The 23,552-nt window shown below is 31.0% G+C and overlaps 4 protein-coding genes across 5 annotated transcripts; all 4 read right to left on the bottom strand.

The window, feature by feature from the left end:
• Positions 1-3,241: 3,241 nt before the first annotated feature.
• On the bottom strand, positions 3,242-4,219 carry LOC107898385 (protein LEAD-SENSITIVE 1). The gene is made up of 2 exons (XM_016823881.2): positions 4,019-4,219; positions 3,242-3,919 (listed from the first exon to the last, which is right to left on the bottom strand). The coding sequence occupies exons 1-2, from the start codon at positions 4,113-4,115 to the stop codon at positions 3,435-3,437; spliced, it is 582 nt and encodes a 193-aa protein (XP_016679370.2). The 5' UTR covers positions 4,116-4,219; the 3' UTR covers positions 3,242-3,434.
• Positions 4,220-7,689: 3,470 nt separating this feature from the next.
• Positions 7,690-8,852, bottom strand: LOC107898384 (protein LEAD-SENSITIVE 1). The gene is made up of 2 exons (XM_016823880.2): positions 8,627-8,852; positions 7,690-8,326 (listed from the first exon to the last, which is right to left on the bottom strand). The coding sequence occupies exons 1-2, from the start codon at positions 8,706-8,708 to the stop codon at positions 7,887-7,889; spliced, it is 522 nt and encodes a 173-aa protein (XP_016679369.1). The 5' UTR covers positions 8,709-8,852; the 3' UTR covers positions 7,690-7,886.
• Positions 8,853-13,410: 4,558 nt separating this feature from the next.
• LOC107899168 (GDSL esterase/lipase At4g10955) lies at positions 13,411-15,156 on the bottom strand. The gene is made up of 2 exons (XM_016824796.2): positions 15,058-15,156; positions 13,411-14,707 (listed from the first exon to the last, which is right to left on the bottom strand). The coding sequence occupies exon 2, from the start codon at positions 14,698-14,700 to the stop codon at positions 13,645-13,647; it is 1,056 nt and encodes a 351-aa protein (XP_016680285.2). The 5' UTR covers positions 14,701-14,707; positions 15,058-15,156; the 3' UTR covers positions 13,411-13,644.
• A 2,269-nt stretch (positions 15,157-17,425) lies between these two features.
• On the bottom strand, positions 17,426-22,546 carry LOC107899167 (flowering locus K homology domain). Of its 2 annotated transcripts, none has more exons than XM_016824794.2 (7): positions 22,346-22,546; positions 21,364-21,841; positions 19,301-19,553; positions 18,706-18,854; positions 18,336-18,614; positions 17,975-18,169; positions 17,426-17,815 (listed from the first exon to the last, which is right to left on the bottom strand). In XM_016824794.2, the coding sequence occupies exons 2-7, from the start codon at positions 21,826-21,828 to the stop codon at positions 17,645-17,647; spliced, it is 1,512 nt and encodes a 503-aa protein (XP_016680283.2). In that variant the 5' UTR covers positions 21,829-21,841; positions 22,346-22,546; the 3' UTR covers positions 17,426-17,644. The 2 variants fall into 2 exon arrangements, with proteins under 2 accessions (XP_016680283.2, XP_016680282.2); XM_016824793.2 differs by having other exon boundaries at positions 18,706-18,863; positions 22,346-22,541.
• Between the last annotated feature and the right edge of the window lie 1,006 nt (positions 22,547-23,552).

Raw genomic sequence — 23,552 nt, 5'->3', positions numbered from 1 at the left:
AGGGCTATGGATAATTCTAAACATTATATCAAAAAGTACAAATATGATCAGAATCTATAATAAAATAATTCTACGGAATTTCAAAATAGTCCTTTCAAACAATTTTATAGGTGGAATAAGTGAGGAAGAATTGAAACCAAAAATAATAGAGAATCAAGTAAAAAAAACTGCAGAAAGTAATGTTCTTACGCAAATACAAAATGCATCTCTACATGAAGTGATGTGTTAAAATAAGGCTTAATTGAGTTATATAATTATTTTTAATTAAATTTTGATTTTAACTGTTCTAATTTTTCATCTCAAATTACAGTCTCTATCGTAAAATTCTTATAATAGTTACTTAATTATTAACCTATATTTATTTTAGCCACTTAGGTCCACAAAGTTTTATTTTAGTTATCGACATTTGATGTTTTGGTCACTATTTCATTAAATCATTAACAAAACATTAATGTGACCTTTTCTTATGATATAGTAACAAATCTAGCCTTCTAATGTTTACAGATTTTATTAATTTGGTCAAAGTTCTAAAACAATTAAAAAATTTAGCGTTTAACTTTACATAGTCTATCAATATAATCTTGAATCTTAAAAGTTCAAAAAAATAATAAAAATAAATCCTTTTTAAAAATTTTACTTTTTATGGTGAAAATCAAACAAAAATAACTTTTTTTTAGTTAGTGAAAACTATGAAAATAGTTTTTTTTATTTTTTATTTTCACATATTTTCATTTTTTTTCAAAGATCAATTTTAAAATTTTCAAATAAACACATTTTAATATATAAATAAGGCAACTCACGATCTTGCTAATACACCTTATTCTATGCACATAGTGTTACTTAGAACGCTCCTCCTTCTTTTATGTCTAGGACTTTAAAATATGATATTTCGCATATTGGTACCATTAAATTTAAAGAAAGTAGGTATGAGTGTATTGAAGAAGCCTAATGACAAGTTGAGACATTTTGTTTTTATCACCCGTCCCATTGTACTATGGAAGTATAATTCATCCCTATCCATCTCACTCCGCTTCAATTTAAATTTTGCTACTTATCTTCAATATTTTCAATCTTTTTGTAGTCAAGTAAATATTTAAACATAATTTTTAAAAAAATTAAACACAAATTGTATGTATTTTTTCTATATATCTTTATTACATTTTTACTCTTTTAATAGTTTACATATACAACGATAAAATGATAAATTCATACAGTGGAGCAGGTCGGATGGGGTAGGCAATTACCATAACCGCTCTATACCCACTATCCAAAAGAAAAAGTTCATCCCGCCCTGTCCCACATCCACTTTTCGAAAGAAAAAACTGCTCTGATTATGTATGCTCATTTTCGGACAATGTCTAGGACTATTCATAACCCCTACATCCTCCTACATTGATAACAATATTCCTGCCAATCGAGCTAAAACTTAATTAACATGCAAAGTTAAATTTAAAATTAGAAATATAAGAAAAAGCTCCCGTAAAAATAATTTATTTTCAAAAAGCTCCCGTAAACTTAATTAACATACTAGCCCTTTCTTTCTTCATTCTTCTCATTCACTCCACATGTCTTTTCTCTTTTCAGTTTGCAGATTTATTTTGTGGGTATCTTTGTTGTTTTCACAAGTTGTGACCGATAGATGACGACGTTTGTCGTTCGCTAAAACTCCACCTGCCATCAGTAGTTTTTCTTAATAATAAATTATTTCATACGTCGATTTGGATCCGTGCTTTCTTAAGTTTTATATTTTTTTGTTTGTTTTTCAATTGTTTAATATATTTTTAGTTTTAGAAATTTTTATCTGCTCTTATAGAACATTTTTTAGTATTACTTATGCATGTAACCTTAGTTTTACAAGTGATTTTAGGGATGGTTTTGTTGCCATCCTCTCTAGTTTGGTGAAAGCTCGATTCTTTTGTCAATTTTTAATTTGCTCCCCATTTTGGATCATTTGGGACTGATTTCTTTATCGTATTAAGTATTTGCAAGCACTCCAGATCTGTCGTACTTGAGTTATTATAAAGCCAATTGTCAACGTGTCATGATGTTTTATTGATATTAAAGCTAAAACCTTTGTTGTGTTGATGGAGCTTATCTTTCACCATCTACGAAGAGTGTTTGTTTTTTTCCTCCGAATTGTATGATTCCATTCATTTAATGAATTAATGAATTTACCTTTCAAAAATAGAATTTCACGTGTATAATTAAACTAAATTAAAGTTCATATATATAATTACACATTAAGTTAAAGTTCATATATAATTTTGAGATTCATCCCTTATTAATATTATTATTAGGAGTCGCTACAAGTACACATATCTAGAAATAATTATATGGAGAGTCAGAGCAGCCCTTAGACAAAGTTTTCAAAAGCACACCACCGACCATCATGGATATTTTCTTATTAGCCTAAACAATGACCTAAAAAGTCGTTTAAAATTTGTAAATTTCCTTTTAAAAATTGTAAATTGTAAATTTTTTAATTGGGGCCGAACCACTATAAAATCTTATGTTCATTGTTTCATTTTCTTTTATTGCTTCCACCATTTTTCTTAAAGGCCAATTCTCCTTCCTTCTTGGAGATTTTGAGTTGATCAATCGAGTTAACAAACACAAAATCAACTCAGGATTGATGACAAAATAATGATAAACAATTGTATTCATTTAGTATTCTTAATATGATGTGATTTAAATTTCATTTTACTGATAATTTAATCTAATTTTTTATTTTAGTATCGTACATATATCATATGTTATTATTAATTAATTCCAAATCATATTTTTCATTAACTATATTGTGTGTTATTTTTAGACACAAATTTGTATTCTAAATACATGATTTTCACACGTATACACATGTAATAAGATTTCTAGTATAGATATTATGGTTGATTGATTTAATGTCATGGGTCAACTCAATATTGTATCTTTTCAAAAAAAAATATTTTTAATATTGAATTTTCCTTTCACCAATATGATAACATTTTGATAACATATTAACACAATAACATTTTAAGTGCTATAGAAAAATAACAATACCAATGATAAGTAATTGGATTACATTTGATATTCTTAATATGATGTATTTATCTATTTAAATTTTTTTACTCACAATTTAAATTAATTTTTCATTTTAATTGTGTGCATTTTGCATATGTATTGTTATTATTAGTTTCAAATCATATATTTTATTATTTATTTATATTATTTTCAAACACAGACTTATATACCAAATATGCAATTTCTACCCTCATAATATTTTTAGTATTTATATAAAAAAAAAGATGCTAAATAATTCATATTTGCATATAGGTGAATATCAGCACTAGTTGGCTTTGACTTTTAAGTTTATTGGGATATGAGATCTTCTTAACATGGTTCATACTTATCAGTAAGATGTAATTGAAGTCCCCTGAATGAGTTGCAGGCAGAAGTTACCAGGAGCTTGATGTTTTCCTAACGCCTTTCGAAACACCACAAGCTACCGCAACAGTAGCCCCAGCAAGCATACCAGCGGGACCAGTAGCAATAACTCCTTCAATATGGTGTGCAATCTGGTAACTTGCGGCAGAGCCTGTTTTGCAATACACTGCGAAGTGCTCACAGTTGTTAGTAAGCATGTCGTAGGGGCCAAACCCATTCCGTTCAAGTAAATCAGTTGCGGTGCTAATAACTTCATGGGGAGGCTTGGAATCGCGTTGGCAGCAAGTACCACGTTTTCTTGCAATGAACTCTAAAAGGGGAACTCCATAGTCAAAGATCTGGAGCGTTGCACCATCAAGGAAACAATCTATGCATACTTTTGCTATTTCACCATTTTCGACTCGCTTGTCTCCACATTTATGGCATGCAGGTAGCTCCCCAAGTTTCTTGGCTGCTCCCCGGAGATGAATCACCATGTCGTCCCCCACATATATTCCTGCAGTGCTCAATCAGAAACACCCGATGTTTATGTGTGTGTATACATGTTATGATCTTCTGGGTAAATGGATAAAAATTGAAAAGAATAGAAGCAAACCATGGTGATCATAGAGACCTCCCTTTCTTTCACAGTAGATGTGATCCCCTGGTTGAGGAAACCTTGGTTTGCTTGGTTTGCTTTGTGGCTGTCCCATTTATGATTTCTAGTTAAAATCTTTTGTTTTAAGTTGTGTTTTAGCAATAAACTAAGGCAAATTTATAGTAGATGTGATTAGAAGAAGCAACAAAAATCGAGAATCAAATTTAATAAAGAGAAAACATATAATTATGCTTTGAAAGTTTTGGAAAGGAGGTTCTGATGCTTGCCAGACAATATTGTTCAAAGGAATCAAACGTTCCTTCAATGGTGCCAGTTTACATACCAATGTAAATGCTTGACATGATTTTAGTTGCATTAAAGCCCCTACTGCCTATACCCCTTTAGCTCTTTCACGGGTAGATTTGAAATAAATTTAAATTCTTTGGAAAATATAGTTGTTTAATCATAAATTTTGCTTTATAAATGTGGTGCAGATGAAACCTCTGTTGGAGAAATTATGGTTTCAGCTACAAGAGCAGTTTCAACTTATATTGTAGCTAGGCTGAAACAATAATTTATCATGTTTAGAACTGATAATCATTTTAGCTAAATCCATTTGAATGTTTAACTCATAATCTAGGAACAAATCATAATGATCGAATTTCAATTCATCATGCAAATCGAATTTCCTATTTTATGGAAATTGGATTGAGTGATTTAAGAAATATATCTTGAAAATTTCATTATTTATCCTAATAAATTAGTCCTATTTTGTAAGATACTTTGGTGGGAATTGTTATTGTAATATATTTGTAATTCACTCAGGGGCGAAGTCAGAAAAATTTTTTAGGGGACCGAAATTAAATTGTAATTTTTATGATACTAAAAATATAATTTCACCATTTTAATAGTTTATATCTTTATAATTTTTAAAATATTAAATCAAATTTTTATCATTTTTAAGGGGTGTTAAAGTACAATTTTATTTTTACTAATTTAAAATTTTAGCGTGGCTAAAATAACTATATGTGAAGCTTGATTTAGTTTGTAAGAAAGTTAGAGCTTTATATTATTGTATTAGGAACCACTTTTATTTTATAGCTGCCTTATTTTATAGAAAATTTAGCGGAAAGTGGTCTAGATTTTTTGTATAAGTGTAAGTTTGATATATAGTGAGTTGTAGGATTTAAATCCGTCAAGATCTAGTGCTCTTAGTGTAGTGATTTGTTTATATGTACTTGTAATTTTAAAAAAATTGGTTTAATAAAATATCCTTCAGTATCATTAATTTATTCATATATTGTCTTTAGTAGATTTTGCACGTAAAGAAAATGAAAACAAATATTAGTTTACTAATTATCTAAAGTTTAACTAATATTTAGCAGTATTATGTGGTGGGATCGTAATAAGAAAAAACAATTAGTAGATAATCCAAACATGTTCTTAATCTAATCGAAATTGAACAAATCAATTGAAAAATTAATATGCCGTCTATCAAATCCAATTGGAGAGATACATTATCTTGATATTGAAGCAGATGACTCTTAGAAGACAGAGATATAGAAGTGACTGACTTGACTGATAGTATATTGGATAGAATCCAAGTAAAATAGATCTTAAATCTGTTTATGAATAGAAAAGAAGGTCGTTCAATAGAAAGCTGAGATCAACTTAATCACCTCGTATAGAGCACATATATAATTTCAGTTAAAGTTTAATGCTATAAATATCACAAGACTTGATTTTTTAAAAAAAAATCAAACTTCCATTGTGTCTAAAAACATTGTTTTCTAAACCGATTTTTCCAACAAAATCATCACTTGTACATGGTTGAAATCGAACTGTGTAACCAATCTTTTTGTGTTGTTTTTCTTCACTTGCTAGTCTCCTTAGTTATAACTACTCGTATAACTACACAAATACCAATGCAAAAATCACTTGTTTCTTCTATTTATTATCAGAGCGAGACACTTGACATAGTAAGCGGTGATTTTGATATTAATTTTGAAAGGTTCTTCTGTTTTACAAACTCATGTTGGATGGATCCAAAGATGAAGACTTTTAAAAAATCAATCGATGAAAAGACTCGGCGTGCAATTCTCATTGGAAGGGAACCTCTTGCAAGTTGCAACCAATTTCAAGGCTTTGAATGCCATTTTGTGGAAGAAAAATGTGATATTCTTGAAACAATTGAAGCTATAGATGCTAATCATAAAATTTGCTTCTCGGAATACTGGTGAATGAAACTTTTAATGAATTTTATGCCAATTTGTCTGTTCTATCCAATTAGCTAGGTTTTAAATCTCTTTCCGAGAGATTTTGTTATCAAAGTAACTGTTATTGAAGAAGCAAATGATATATGTGTATGGATAAAGTCATATGTATATATATAGTTATGTTTTGAGCATAAACTAAAATAAATTATAAGACATATGATAAGAACAAGTAACATAAACTCAACAATCAAATTTAATAAAGAAATATACCTATACTGTGAAGCTTTTGGAAAAGGAGGTTCTTATGCTTGCTGGACAACATTGTTCAAAGGAATCAAATTTAAGATATTGTAAAGTTATAGTTGATTTATGATAAAAATTTATCCTATAGATGTAGATGAAACTTTATTGACATGGTTGTTTTATGCAAACAAGTTAAGATGTTATAATTTTATGTAATTAATAACAATTCATATGTAATTATTTTAACTTGAAATCAAGTAGTTTCATTATATCTTAAATACAAGTCAAATAAGCTAATTTAATTGGTTGAAATATAGAAATTTTCGCCCATGGTCGCTAAGGAAGTTGTTTGCGGAAATTGAAGATGGATGTAGACATATTGCTGAAATCCAGTTTGCAGTCACTAATCATAAAAAGAATAGAATGGTGGAAACTTTAGCAAAGGTAAGCATGGCAAGGAAAAACTTCTTTAAAGCTGCTTGGTGAGTTGCTGTTGAAGCAAGTGAATGGTGCTGGGTTGGTCTGTTGTTTTCTGCAGCAGAGTACAACGGGGAAATCTATTGTTGAAGTTGCTTGTCTGCTGCTTAGCAATATTTGCTAGGTTGTTTTGTTTTTTTCATTTTTTTTTTAAACTGTGATTGAACATGTTTGGATTGTTCTCAACGATCCTTTTTGTATTTCACTGACTTTGCAAAAAAAAAAAAAAAAAGTTAGACCTAATAACTAACTAATATAATGTTAGCATTAATTCATATAGTGCGTAGCTAGAGGATTGGCCGGGGCCGGCTCCTCTTAAAATGAAAAATTTTCAATTCAGGTCTTTTAAAATTTTTAAAATTTTAAATTAGTAAAGGTAAAATTGTGTTTTGCCCCCTAAAAATGATAAAATTTTTATTTAATTATTTAAAATTATAAAGATATATTAAAATGATAAAATTTTCAATTCAGGTCTTTTAAAATTTTTAAAATTTTAAATTAGTAAAGGTAAAATTGTGTTTTGCCCCCTAAAAATGATAAAATTTTTATTTAATTATTTAAAATTATAAAGATATATTAAAATGATAAAATTACATTTGTACTATCGTAAAAATTACAATTTAATTTCGGTTCCAAAATTTTTTTAAACTTCTCCCCCTAAATCTATACAAGTAATTCAATTCAAATTAATTAACTAAACAACTAACCAGAATAAATATGAGAGAGAAAATAAGAGATTCGATTATTTGTATCTGAAGTGAAAATATATTCATAATTTTTATTGGTATTATTTGTATGTTTTTGTACAGGTTTAGGAAAGTAGTACATCACACACTTTTGCAATAATCTACTAATATTATATATATTTATATTTATATTATACCACAAAAACCCAAGTTCAAGTGGCTGTTTATTTCATAAATCATGGCTGATGAGTCCTTAGTTGTTCTTTAATTGGTAACGGCTTCATAGATCTCTTTGGTGGCATGATATCCAACAGCACCAACCAAGTTAAACCCAAATAACCCTGCTGTTTGATTGCTCATGGCCTTGCCCGTTTTGCAATACACCGCGAAGTCCTCGCAGTTGTTGAGGAAAAAATTGTAGCTCCCGAAGCTCTTGTCTTCGAGCAGACGATAGGCGGTTTCGACCACTTGGTTCTCCGGTCTGCAATCCCAAATGCTGCAAGAACCAGAGCGTTTGAAAACCAGTTTTAAGTAAGAAACGTCGTATTCGTAGCGGTAGAGTGAATGGCCATTGAGGAAGCAATCGAGGCAAGTTTTGAAGATCCCTGCTTGGGGCTTGAACCCGCATCTTTCGCAGGGTCTTAGGTTGTAAGTCTTGCTTGGTCCCATCAGATGAATCACCATTTGATCTCCCACATATATGCCTGGTTTAATCACAGGTCTCCCTTTGATTTAGAAATCATGTAATAACCATTATGTGTGAAATTTAACTGAGAACATACACTTGTATCCAATATCCATTCGACCTAGAACTTAGGTCAATTGCTTCTTTCTTTTTTAACTTTTTTTTAATTAAAAAAATAACTGAGTGATAATAAATTCATGAATGAATGTTATTGGATTTTCCATCCGAACGAAGCCAAAAGAAACTAGGAAACTTATAATATTTTCTTCGTGTTCTTTAAGGAAATGAAAAAGAAAAAAAGAAGAGGAAGAGAGTGTACCATGGTGAAAATAGAGACGTGATTTCCTATCAGAAAAGATGTGATCTCCTGGTCTTAGATCAGCTATTCTTACTGTTTTCATCTCTTTAATTAAACTTCTATATGTTTGTTATACGTCCTTCTTTAACCCCCCCCCCCTATATATAGAATTGAAATGCTGAAGCCAAAACATTCAACAAAAGAGAGAATCCATAATAAGTATGAAGAATCATATAAATTTATATATAATTTATATATATATGTAGATGCCACTTTATAACCTACTTCAGATTTAAGGAGGATTATTATTATGCCATACTCGTAAACCCGAAAGTAAAAAGGCCCAAAGATCTTATAATAAAATATCTAATGCGCAGATAAGAGGGAGGAAACCAAAAGGGGAATTGTCAATGCCCGATGGTAGAGGCGGAAAAGAACCCTGACACTGCAAAGGATCAAGGCAAGACAAAGCCTAACACGGTCAGAACTTAACAAAAAGAGGAAACGAACAAAACAGGAGGATGAACCAATTCCGATGCACCTTGGACCTCAAGGCTAAGAGGATTGTCACATGAAAGGTAAGGAGGTAAACATAAAAGGCCTCTAGGTAGTCCTTTTGATTATGTAAACTATTCATCATCTTGTACCTTCTTTTCATTTTTTCTAAACAAAAACCATTAACTTAAGTGTCAAAGAGCGATTGGAATATTAAGTCCGGCTACCCATAACTCATCTTTCTTTCTTTCTTGCAGGCCTTCTCACTTTCACAACTCAATTGCCAGTCCAAGTCCTTGTTGATCCAAGTTGACATTAACAAATTATATATTGAATTATGTAATACACAAGTCACTATGAAAAAATTTATAAAATCAAACCAACATTTATCTAAAGCATTTTCAAGCTTAACATTTATCTATTTTGTAAATTTATTTTAAAGTTGTAGTTTAAGAGGAGGGATTGTATGAAATTATGATTCCACATCATCTTTATCCCTTTCCAAATTAAATTTTTTTTATCATTTTTAGTTGGATTTGATTTTTTTCAGGAGGACGTGGATCACAGTTTCATACAATTCTTTCACGTGATTTAAATTATTTATTTTTTTTAAATTTTTTATAAAGTATGGAAAACATAAATATTCTTATAATAAAATTTATTGTTTTTTAAAAAATTTTATTTTTTAACTTTTTTGTAACTGAATTGATGTCCAATTAACTCATAACATCAATTAATGTGTAAATTATTATCATGTATATTATACATTTTTTTTAAAAGCATACATAAAGAATAGATGAGCTATCTATTTTTTATCTAAAACTTTTTTTTCCTTTTTGAAACCATAGGACCAAAATTTATGCACATGATGATATCAACCTCGAAGAATATTAGAAAATAAATAGAGAGAATAATTAATTATAAATTATCGATACATTTATTTATTTTCTATATGCAAGTCTGTGTTGAAAAGTTAAAATATATATATTATAAATGCTGAAAATTAAATCTAAATTTGTAAATTAATTTTGTATATTACGTGAAGAAATTGAATTTAAATTGGAATTTTACATTTATTAATCTTCGATGATAATATTGGATGAGTGAGAAGAAAATTACTTTATATGAAGAGCGAAAATTTAAAGAATATAATATGACATGGGGCATATGACGATGTAGAAATGTCGTGTGGAAGGCTTGCACTATGTTATCTTTGGAATATATACTTTTCCTTTGATTTATTTGCATTTTTTATTTTTACGAATAAATGTCAATTGAGTATTAATTCGATTGATATGAGTATTGTTGTAAATGTAGGAGGACGTGAGTTTGAGTGTACTTCAATCGCATTATCCTCTTATTTATGGGTTGAGTAAGGGCTATAGGTAATTCTAAACATTATGTAAAAGGTACAGATATTATCAAAATTTATAATAAAATTATTCTATGGAATTTCTAAACAGTCCTTTCAAACAATTTTATAGTGGAATAAATGAGGAAGAATTGAAACCAATAATAGAGAATCAAGTAAAAAAAATGGGGAAAGTAATGTTCTTATGCAAATACAAAATGCATCTCTACATGAAGTGATATGTTAAAATAAGGCTTAATTGAGTTATATAATTATTTTTAATTAAATTTGGATTTTAACTGTTATAAATTTTCATCTTAAATTAAAGTCTCTATCGTAAAATTCTTATAATAGTTACCTAATTATTAACGTGTATTTATTTTAGCCACTTAGGGCCGCAAAATTTTATTTTAGTTATCGACATTTGATGTTTTGGTCACTATTTCATTAAATCATTAACAAAACATTGATGTGACCTTTTCTTATGATATAGTAATAAATTTAGCCTTCTAATGTTTACAGATTCTATTAATTTGGTCAAAGTTCTAAAACAATCAAAAAATTTAGCATTTAAGAATATAATCTTGAATCATAAAAGTTCAAAAAAATAATAAAAATAAATCCTTTTTAAAAATTTTACTTTTTATGGTGAAAATCAAACAAAAATAACTTCTTTTTTAGTTTTAGTTAAAACTATGAAAATAGTTTTTTTATTTTTTTTATTTTCACATATTTTCATTTTTCTTCAATAAAATTTTCAAATTAACACATTTTAATATATAAGTAAGGCAACTCATGATCTTGCTAATACATGCGTTACTTAGAACGCGCGCTCCTCCTCCTTTTATGTCTAGGACTTTAAAATATGATATTTCGCATATGGATACCATTATATTGAAAGAAAGTAGGTATGGGTGTATTGAAGAAGCCTAATAACAATTATTAATAGTTTTAACCCCTTAACCTAATTTTTCTACAATATTTTTAATTATTGTCAATTTCCCCTTTTTATGTGATAGCCCACCTGAGTTCTTGATTCTAACAACCAAGTTTTTGTCCATCACTAACTAATGGTCTAATTACCATATAAGGACTCCTAATTTATAATTCCATAACAATTAAGTACCTTTAACCAATAAAACTCAACTTTTGCACTTTTTACAATTTAGTCCTTTTGACTAAATTGAGTGTCCAAACGTCAAATTTTTTGAACGAAATTTTCACGAGATCTTTCTGTGAAATTGTAGGCCACAATAATATAGTAAAAATAAATTTTTCCTCATCGAATTTGTGGTCTCGAAACCACTATTCTGACTATGCCCTAAATCGGGATGTTACAAGTGTTGCCTGATCAAGCCACTACAGGATTGGCTCTCAAGGGTGGTGGTTCAACATCTGAGTTGACAACCTCCCACAAGTTGAATGCCTGCACGTAGGTCTTCATTTTCACTACCCAAATGTGGTAGCCTTCACCATTAAACACTAGTGGTGGAGCTAGAGAAAATCCAGATGAAGACATGGTTTTGAGGATTGAAAAATGACAGGTCCACTAAGAAAATGAGCTCTTGATACCAATTGTTGGAACTAAGAAAACAAAATGAATGAAGTTTGACAGAAACTTGAGCTAAAAGGCTCAATGTCTTGCTGAACAAACAAGAAACTCAGCTTAAGAGCTTGAGTGAAAAACTTAGTAAAGACCAGAGAATGAAGAAGAATTTTCTGAATAATTTCATTAACAAAGAGTTGAGGCATAATGTCATTACATATACCAGTCAATAAGTTGGTCAAAATAAACAAATGTCACCTAAACAACTACCTACTACCACTAAGTAGTCTTGAAACTAGTTAAACATAACTTGCACACATAGCTATGCTGATTTATCAATCTATCAACACCTAATTACATCAAATACGTTACCAACTTAGTTCAAATCTAACTAAGCAACAAAAAAACATTAACTTGAAGTAACAAGATCAACAACATTAGCTTCAGCTACAACTACATGGCTCGGGCAGCTTCTCTGCTTCTTGTCTGCATGCAGGCCAGCTTCAACAAGTAGTGATGCCATGCTCTTATCCACCCTACAAAAAGATCTGGGTATCACATGGCAGTCAAAACATCAAGCACAAAACCCCCAATTGAGTGTGTCAAAAGCTTTTTGCAGGTCCGCCTTCATTGCCCACCTAATGGACAAGTTCTTCCTGTTATAACCTCTTACAATCTCCTAAGCTAACAAGGTATTATCAGTAATACACCTTTCTTGTATGACAGCGCTCTGATTAGTAGAAATCAAATCAGGGAGAAAAGAAGTGATCCTTTTAACAAGAATTCTAGTGACACACTTGTAGACTACTGAAGAACAAGAGATTGATCTAAAATCCTTAAACATGATTAGGATTTAGACGTACTTCAGAGACTAAGGCAACAATAGCAGAATTAAAAGCTGGAAGCATCCTCAAGCACTCAAAAAAGAACTTAACCGCGTTAGAGAGATCATTACCAACTATATGCCATGCAAAATTAAAGAAATGTGAAGTGAAGCCATCAAGCCCTCGTACTTTTTTCTCACTACCTTCATCGAACATAGAGGCTTTAATTCCCTTAGTGAGATCTCAGGTTGCTCCCTTAGGTAAAGAAACCGATAACAAATCATGAAGTTCATCCAGAAGCCATTAACTACATTGCCTTGTGTATTTTATAAATATTTCTTCAGTGGTGGCATGAGTTGAAGACTATTATTATTATTATAACTTAAAATTCATGAGTTTAAATGTGTTTAAATGCGAAAAATCCTTAGAAAACTCCCCCTCCTTGCACACTCTAGCTTTTGGCTAATATACATACAAAAGGCTGCTTCTTTTTTAGTAAAATAAAGGAAAGTAACCCCTAAACAAATTAACTATAAACTACTCTCCGGGAAGCAACACCTACCTCATTATAAAAAAATAAATACATAAATTACAAAAGGCTTTTTTATCACCATTTCCATTAAACTCATACAATCTTAATACAAACCAAGCAAAGGCACGACAGAATAAGGCTTAAATTCTAGGAAATTTATTTAGGATTTACTACAAGCCAGTATTACTTTTTTTTTTTTTGAAAGCTTATAGTTGTAAACCCTGTAATAATATTAATACATTCCCCGAGATAACCGATGGCAGATCAAGCAGCAGCCATGACAGCGACAAACTATTTGTACTTGTAAACACTGCAACTCAAGTTCAGATCAGGCCTCCACCATTGATGAAGCTCATGAGCAGAAATCATATCTTGGCAAGGATAGAGATTCACTGTCAGATTTGCTGAAGGAAGCAAATGAAGTGGTTCCGAAGTGTCAATACCCTTTATTCCCACTGCACTCATTGCCATATTCCCTAGTGAATGCTGGCTTGTTAGCCTTGCAAGACCCCCAGCTCCAATGTCTTCAAGCTTTTTCTTATGCTTGAAGTAACCAATATATTCAGAACATATGGGGTCTAAATGATTCACAAACAGACATGGAATCCACCCAGATATTGCAGCAAAAGATGAATCTTGAATACCATTTGAATTGTTATGATTATCACTTGCAGCAGCTGCAAATGCAATGCCAGCTTTGATTAAAGTGCCAGCAAATCGAAGTCCATGCCTCACTTTCTTATTTTTTATTCTCTCAATAGGGGGAGATACATATGGCGGATTAAACAAAAATGCTTCCAAGAAATTCCCTCTTTTCGCCATGTTTTTTCCAGCAAGCATTGCCATGGCTGCACCTAGGGAATGACCGGTTAACCACACCTTTGAAGACCCAACCACTGACACCAAATCTAGAACAGCTTTAATGGCGGTCCTAAAACGACCAGTATGATGAAGTCCGTTTCGAATTATATCGATATCCAACTTAAGATCTCTTGCAAACGATTCTAACTTGATTAAGGTACCTCGAAAGGCGATTACGTACCGAGGGCTTCGATCCATCGAACGATGATACGAATAAGCTGAAGGTTTATATTCGAAAATGGCACCGAAGATGCTTTTATCATTGTCATCAACGAGTGCATTAACCACTTTGAAGTTGAAAAACTCCCACCATGGTGGCGCAACACATTGAGAGCCTCCACGTCTGGCTTGTCGATCTTCTTCAAGCATGTAAACACCTTCAACCAAGCTGGCTGATACAGACCTTCGATGGTGGGCGTTGTTCCAGTCGATATTGCTAAGGTATTTGGGTCCGCAACGGTTGAAGTATTCACTTCCAGAGGCCATTATAACACTGCACATTAAAGGAAAAACATATGTGGGTGATTATATATGGGATTTTGAAATGATTTTGATGGGTTTTTTTTTTTCCTCTTCTGTGAATACTATCAATCAAATTACTAAATGATTTTGATGGAAGGTTTTTTTTTAAAAAAAACATCTACATTTTACTAATTAATAATATGGCATTATCAACAGAAACAAATCAATCAATAATATAAGAATATTAGTGTATGGTATCAAGTCAAAGAATAATTAAAGCTCTTTTTTTTTTCACATGATTTTGGGTTTCCCCCAAAGAATATAAACAAAGAATAAAAAAGCAAAGGAAGTGATGATAAAGAGTGAAAGAAAAGAGAGTACCAAAATGATGGGATGAATAGGGAGGTGAAGCTTTGCCACTCACTTTGAGCTTAAGACACCACCAATTTATAGATGGAACATAATTCCTATCTCCCCAAATCAAACCATAGGACAAATCCAAAGCTAAGAAGAATAAGAATAAGAATAAGAAAATAAATAAATAAATGCAACTATATGGTTTTTATACACATACGCATGTGATAAAATTTTTAATATAATTATAAATTTTTAAATTTTATTATTTTATTTTTTCAAAAAATAATTTATGACCCACAAAGTCAATAATAATAATAATAATAATTGGAAGTGGCTGTCATTGTGTACTTTTAATCTTCAAGTCCAACTTAATAATTCCCCTTCTTAATTTCATAATTCTTTCTTATCCAAACCCAATGTTATGTTATGTGGCTGACGCAATATAGGCATCGTATGATTGCTTACATATAATATATGATTATATGTTCTTAGCTTTGCCATTTTTTTTTCCTTTTCAAATCTCCTTTTATAGTTTATGTTTTTGGAATTTTTATATTTGATTTAACTTTATCAGATTATGGCATATTTACTCTATGAGTGAAAAAAATATAATAAATAAAATTTTATATAAAAATTAAATCAATCGATAGTCAAAATGTTTGTATTAGGTGTCGGTTCAAAACTTATTATATTAAAAATATAAAAATACTCTTATAATAATATAATTTATTTTATATATAAAAAATATTTTAATAATTTTTAATTAAATTAACTCGTGACATCAATTCAATCAAAATAGATTATCTATAGATGTTGATGGTGTAGATATGATAGTCTTAGAAGGCAACCAATACTTTTCCTTTTTATTTTTCTTTGTTGGGTTGAAGAAACTATGCATTACACTGGGGAATGAGTGCAATGCAATGGGAAAAGGGAAGAGAGAGAAGATTTTGGAAAAGTTATTTTTCTCATATGTTTTTATAGATATTTTTATACACACTAACATGTATTTTTTTATATTTTTTTATAAATATTAGATTATAACATTCTCACGAGTCACGATATGGGTGAAAGTAATTATATAATAAATTTATTAAAAATTAAATATAATTTAATTGAAATGATAAAGTTAAAAGAATGAGTATAAAAGTATATTGGATTTAAACGCCATTATATACATATATTTTTCTAGATTTATCAAAATATAAACCTCTTTAAAATAATATTTATTGCTTTGTAAAATAAATATTTTTTAATAAAGTCACATGAAGGAATTATAGATGGATAGATTATTATAAAATTTTTTTTATGTAGTAATTTATAACTTTCTCATTTTTTCTTCTAATGATGTATTTTAACTATTTTTCCTATACCAACACTTTATTAATTAAAAAAATAGAGAAAATAACTTTATTAATTATCTTTATTTTAAGTGTAAATAATAGATATAAAGAGATTGATTCACATATTCACTTAGGAATCTATTTAATTTTTTTTAATTGTTTTTAAATGATAAATTAAAGAATCGAGTCTTCTGTCTATTTAGTTTCTATATTTGACTGATAAAGAAAACTGATATTTTTTTTTATCTTCAAATATACTTTATACATATTAAGTATTATGAGTCAATCGAGTATCATCCTAGTTGAGTAATACGAAAATATTCTTACTTTACAAGGTAAATTATATTATTTTGATGATATTTTTATTATTTTATATAAAAAATTATAAAAACGAACTTAAACCCATTCAACTAAAACCTTATTTAATATTTACTTTTCACTCGCATCGCATCGTGGATGTGCTATATTGATATTGTTCTTTTAAAACTATATTAATATTATAATAATTTAAGACATTAGATTCTAAAAATTATGTTATGAAAAGACTTAAAAGCCCCGGGGGGTTAATGGTAGTTAGGATAAAAGTTTGGTTTGATTAAATTCAAACATTCTTCCAGTTTCACATGCATCAATAAATAAAAATAACTTTGCAACAACAGAATTTGAACCTTAATCAATGTTCCTTTAGCAGCTGACAAATAATAAGCATGGTTTTCCTAATTAGACTCAGTAACCCGCCCGGCCCGATAAGCCTGACTCAATTTAAATTAATTATAAAAATGTAAAAATATATTTTATTAATTTTTAATAGTAAACCAATTTTTTGAGCAGTATAAATGTATTTCAATTTTTTTATTTTTTTTTAAATGTCATATATTCAAATATTTACATGAATATTAACATTCACCTAAAATTTTTGAGAATAATATCTCTTTTATAAATTATCATATCCAATGGTGTAAATATCTCCATTTGAACAAAACTTGGAGCATTACGTCTACAAGATCGACAGTCAACGCTAATAAACTTTAAAGCCAGGGACTAAAAACTAAGGAAAAACTGGAGATGAACATTAAAATATCAAAAGCATTGAAAATGCATACCATAAAACCTAACATGTTTTGGTTTGTTTTTTAACTCATGACGTTAAGCAAAGATTACAACTTTCTACAGCAGTCTATTGTCCATACTTTAAAACAAATTTCAGTTAACTTACCCCCAGAATTTTCTATCTCTAAGACAACATCGAAAATCAAAACAATTCTTACTTAGTACCCATAGTTTGAACCATAAACAGAGCCATACCCTCCTGCATGTCCGGGATTGGATGGTGGCGAAGCATATACCGAACTATGAGCTGCATAAGGATTATAGGCTTGGTCTGCAACCCCACCTGCTTGTGCCTGAGCTGGAGCCGCAGCAGCTTCTGCCATGAAATTCTGCAACATGGTTAATTAATATCAGTATTTAGCCCACCATCACAATCTATACAAGACTGCCATGATTAATGCTAACTTGATTACATGATTATTACACAACCCTTTTTTTTTTTTTTTTGACAAGTATCATTTTTAGGAAATCAGGGCAAAGAACATTGCCTGTATCAGTTGCTGAGCAGTTTGAACTTGTGAAGCAGTTCCACTTATTTCGACTGTCATTTCACCAGGGACACCCCGGGTTTCTTGAATGGTGACAGTTGCCCCACTAGCACGTCGAATATAGCTAATACTTGCACCAGCTGTCCCAATAACAGCATCAGCATAAGATAGTGGAATTTGCATTTGCTGAGTGACCTATAAAGAGAAAACACAGAAAACTTCATTATCTGGTCTAGTCAAGAACCACGACCATTCATCGACTTAAAATTTTGCAGGACTGGAAACATTGCCGTTAAAACAAAGAACCATAACAGTAGCTGGGGCGGGGAAATAGACACCACAGCGTAAGTAGGCAGTATACCTGTGTGATCATTGATGGTGCATTCTGGGGATTTGATGATCCATGGGCACCCATTGGCACCTCTCTTCCATAGGCAGAAATACCCTGATGGGGCTGTTTTTCCATATGAGGTGGCATATCAGCAGGAGGGTAGTAATTGTCCATTTGCCGAGAAGGTGGCATGTACAGAGGATTATGACCATAACCAGAACCTCCACTAGCATTTGGAGGGACACCTTGAGGTGGACCCCAGGATTGATGAGGTGGCATGTGATCCATCTGATGATTAGACCTTTGCATCTGATAGAACCATATAACAGATTTTTCATTACATTTTATACAAAAGGAGAGGCACAATTAACCATCGGTGAACTAAAAATTGAAGCCTCACATGCATTTCAAATAACGGAATTATACTGCGGTCCACTAAGAACTTCCTGAGATGAGTTGCAATTAACTCCACCGCTTTGTGCACACCAGCTGCTTCTCCAACAACTTCAACAACTCTATCATCTTGAAGAGCAAAGACGGGAAGGTCTTCTGCAGAATCTCATTTTATTTAAACATAGAGAAAGATAAAAGAAATGTCAACATATCATCAGAAGCACAAAAAATATTACAAACGAAATCCTTTTAAGAAAATGATATAGCCTGAGATTATCAAACAAAAGATGCCGAAACTAAACAACATCAAATTATCAGGCATTAGTACTAAAAATAAACCATATTCTTCAATTTAGGTAGAAATCAGAAGTCATATTGTCAACGTTATCATTTATTTTGAGAGCAGTATGATTTAATTTGTGAGCGGTAACATTACTCACCCACAACTTCTTGAAACGCATACATGGAGCAATATGAAATGAAATTAAGAATAAAACTTAAAAATAGTTTATGCAGACCGAACATTAAAACTCTACTCTTTCAGCACCACTAAGTATAAAGAAAAAGCAAAAGATGCAAGAAAAGAATCTTGAGGAAAAAACCTGCTCCCAGAACTCTGACAATACAATTAGAAGATTCCTGAATGGATTTGACAGTTGCTCCCTGTTTTCCAATCAAACTTCCAGCTTGTGACGCGGGGACTAGCAGCCTAGTTGAAACCTTGGTTCCCGCAGCCGTAGGTGCATGAGATGGATCACCCTCCAAACCATCAACAATGCGTTTATGGACCCTTAAAAGTCCATCCATAGCGGGCGGAAGAGAAGAATCAGGCTCATCCTTGGCAGATACCATTACCTATTGAAAAGACAAAGCAGTGGCATCAGCACAAAGGCTAAGTGTAACATCCCAATTCTTACATCCCATCAGCAAATACTAAGAATATTGTATCACATGGGTGAAAAAAAATACCATATTTGATCAGATTAGATATGATCTATTACATGACATTAAACTCTCCATACTTAAAAAAAAACCACTTGAGTTTGTTCAACAATGATACCAACTTTTACGAGAACTGTTCTATTTCAGCAACATTATAACTTTTCCTTAGTTGAGTTACTTTTCTCCAATTGGATGCCCAAGCATCTATACATACTATTAGCCTCGTCTGCAGTAAGGGAACACTAACTAATCAAGTGGTTTTTACCTGTTAAGTTTTGTAAGTTATTTAGATTATAGATTTTGAATTTTATTAGGAAACATATCATATATGCATTAAAATATGTTATTGAGACAGTTTTTACATGAATTTGTATAACTTTAGACCCTAGTTATTGTAGGCATATTTCTAATAAATAAGAGTTTGATTTTAGCTTGAATTCCACGGATCGTTAAGCTGTTTCCACAGGTTCCTTTTAGAGTTTCTTTACTATCTGGAGGCAAGACACCAATCATCCAGGTTCTGAAGTTACCAGAGAGAAAGCAGAGCTTCTTGTTCTGACAAGATTTCAAACTTTTGGAAATTTGAAATACTCAATGCGGATCCCTGCTATCTGGGACTTTGGATCCTCAAAACTGGAGTCTGATTGATGATTGACTCCTTGCCTTAAAATTTGCAAACAGAACCTGCACAGACTCATTGTTGTTATTGCAGAAAAGCGAACTGTATCTATATTCTATCGATTGCTTCTTATGATCTTCCTTACAATCTTCTTCAATTACCCAAATCTTCAAAATGATATCATGCCTTGGGCAAGTAGTTGACTGCCGAAATGTTGCAACTTTAAGAGGTAATGAACAATTATTATGTAACAAAGAATTATACTTATTCAAATTACTGCTTCTTGAGTACTGAATCTTACATCCATTAACTTAGCTCTTCCATTCTTCTTCCTGTTTCTTAGTTGTTTTCTTATCTACCTCTATAGGATTGTCCCTCACAAATATGTTAGTAATATGGGATATGTATGAGTAGTTATGAAATTAGGAACTTATGATGGATTGACAGATGTGTTTCCAATTACAAAAGGGGTGCATCAAGTAATTAACTATGAATCTTACATTTTTTAATTTAGCACTTCAACTCTTCTTCCCATTTCTTTATTGTTTCCCATATAGTTGAATGTTTCTACATCTTGGTTCTTGTAGCCCATCCCAAATATATTGAGATTAAGGCTTGTCAGTTTACTTTGGTTTATAAAATTGTTTTAGATTACAAAAGAATATGTTAAAGCTTAAATTTGATTTGTTGATGCATGTTTGATGCTTACCCTTTTTTGTATCATCTTCATCTTCATGTTTACGGTATAAACCAATATATCATGCATGTAAGCAATTCCTAATACTAGGAGCTTTATTATTTAATATAGGGAGAATCATTCCCATATCATTGTATGACTACATCACTTCACTAGAAGCACGAAATGCCAAATAAATGCACATGAACAAATAAAAAATTGAAATGGCAAAAGTTTCCAACAAGAATCAGAAGATATGCAAGAAATTGCAAGGGCAAAGAGCAGTCCTGCAATTACTGTCTGCTTAAGTTGCCACTTTTGCAGTTAAGGAAACCGACTTTGTGCTGCACAATCATTCTATATAACAGTCTATTCCCAGAATCAAAGTCAAACATACTTAAAGACAAGGAGGAAAGTTACAAACTTACAGCTCTTTCTGTCGTCCCTGGAGGACCATCAAGTATCTTGATACGTGCTCTCGTCTCCTCAACTATTTTTTTTATGAATTCCCCTTTTCGTCCGATTATACTACCGACCTTTTGCGCGGGAACCAACATTCGAAACACACTCTCTCCAGGCCATCCAGGCCACTTCTTTTCACCACCTCCAACTACTGCCTCGTCTTCATGTTCTACTTTTGGTTGATGTTCTGATTCCTGCTGCAAATTTTGCTCCTCCGGGTCCTCTTCCTGATCTTCCTCCTCATGCAAGTTCTGCTCCAAGTTAACGTTGTGGACCAAGCTTACATTGTGTTCCAAGTTCATACTGGGTTCCAAGTCCACGTAGTTCCCTAAGTTCAAGTTATGTTCCAGGTTCGGATTCTGCTCCAAGTTCTGAGGTTCTTGCACCTGTTCCTCCTCATGTTCAACAAAGCTTTGATCAACTTCAGCCATAAGCCTTGTTTTTCTGCAGAAAAGGAAGAAATGAATATTACAAGGCAAATATTTGTGTCAATCTGACTGTTTTTCAAATAAAAGTAACTAATATGAAATATTAATCAAATTGTGCCAACCTCAAATCCCAAAACTCAAACATTCAATTGTTTAGCCGTGATTCTACACAAAAATAAATACATGAAACAAAACAGAAAGAAAACAACTGAACCCAGTAACAGCAAGCAAATAAACTCCCCAAAAAATTTTGCATTTAACTATAAAACCAGAACTACTCACTACTGAGAAAACCTTTATAGAACCAATTCACAGAAGAAGAAAAACTAAGAAAAACCCAAGCTAGTCACAGAGCAATTCAACTACAAAAGGAAGTGCATATCATTGCAAAACAAAGATAACCCAGTAATGAATAAGGCTTAGAAAAACTCAAATCAGAAAAAAAAATGCTTGTATAAAATATGAACTAGAACATATAAAAACCCTAAAGCACGAAAATTGATTGAATTTGGATACTTACATGTGATGCTGAGAGAAGATAAGAGCAGGAGGGTGATGGGTTTTTGAAAAAAAAATAAAAAGAAATATAAGCTGGAATGGTGAAAAATAAAAGAGAAAACAAAATCTAGCTAGGTTTTGAGGGGTTTTTAGAAGAGAGAAACGGGACCAGAAAATTATTTTTGTCAAAATTATCTGTTCTGATTGGGGGCGGTTTTTAGAGAAAGTTGAATTTGCAAATTTCACCCTAGGTTAAGATTAAATGACAAAAACAACCCTGCAATTTGGGTTTCATGTTGGGCTGAGCCCCTATGAATTTTGTGGATTTGGGTTTTCCAAGATGGACTTTAAAGAAGTCTCAACTAAAATAGTTATTTATTAGTTGGCCCAAAACATAAGTTGATTTTATTAAGCTTCCATTAAAAATGTTCACAATTATTTTTTAGATCGCGTTTGAATCATAGAAGGTAAAATTATCTCTGATATTCAGTGTCGGTGCCAGGCCGAATTAAATTATATACTTTTACTATCGTAAAAATATAATTTTATTATTTTAGTAGTTTATATATTTATAATTTTTAAAAGATTAAATTAATTTTTTGAGAGGTTAAAGTGTAATTTTATCATTAATAATTTAAAATTTTATAAATTATAAAGGGTTTAAATTAAAATTTTACCATTTTAGGGAGGTCATGGCCCTGAGTCTCTATTACACTCCGCCACCGTTGATAATAAGATAACCGAAATATAAGATTATTTAGCATATTATTGAGAATGTTTCATTATCTATTTGATTCATTTGATTTAGAATACAAATTTTATTATTTAATTCACAAAATATAATATTACTTAAAAAAATATTTTTTATTTATTGATTGATTGTTGCACAATATTGAATGTTATTAAAATGTATTGGTTGTTATGGTTTAAGTGCAAATTTAATAATAATAAAAAAGGTAATTTTGATAAATATAAAAGATAATTATTTGATACATTTGTATAGTTTTTTTTTAATTTTATAAGGGAAGTTAAAAAGTTTGACAATCATTTATTGATATTTTAAACATAGGCTAAAGGGGTATATAAGCCCCTAAATTTTTGCGAAAAAATCAATTAAACCCCTCTGTGAAAAATGCACAAAATTAAGTCTCCAAACTCTTAAATTGCATCAATTAAGTCCTTTGGTCAACGTTTTTCATCTTTAATTGTTACAATGTTGATATGGTTGT

This window comes from Gossypium hirsutum, chromosome D08, assembly GCF_007990345.1.
Source record: "Gossypium hirsutum isolate 1008001.06 chromosome D08, Gossypium_hirsutum_v2.1, whole genome shotgun sequence".
NCBI lineage: Eukaryota > Viridiplantae > Streptophyta > Magnoliopsida > Malvales > Malvaceae > Gossypium > Gossypium hirsutum.
The sequence above is the reverse complement of the archived record's forward strand: the minus strand, read 5'-3'. Positions and strand labels throughout refer to the sequence as shown.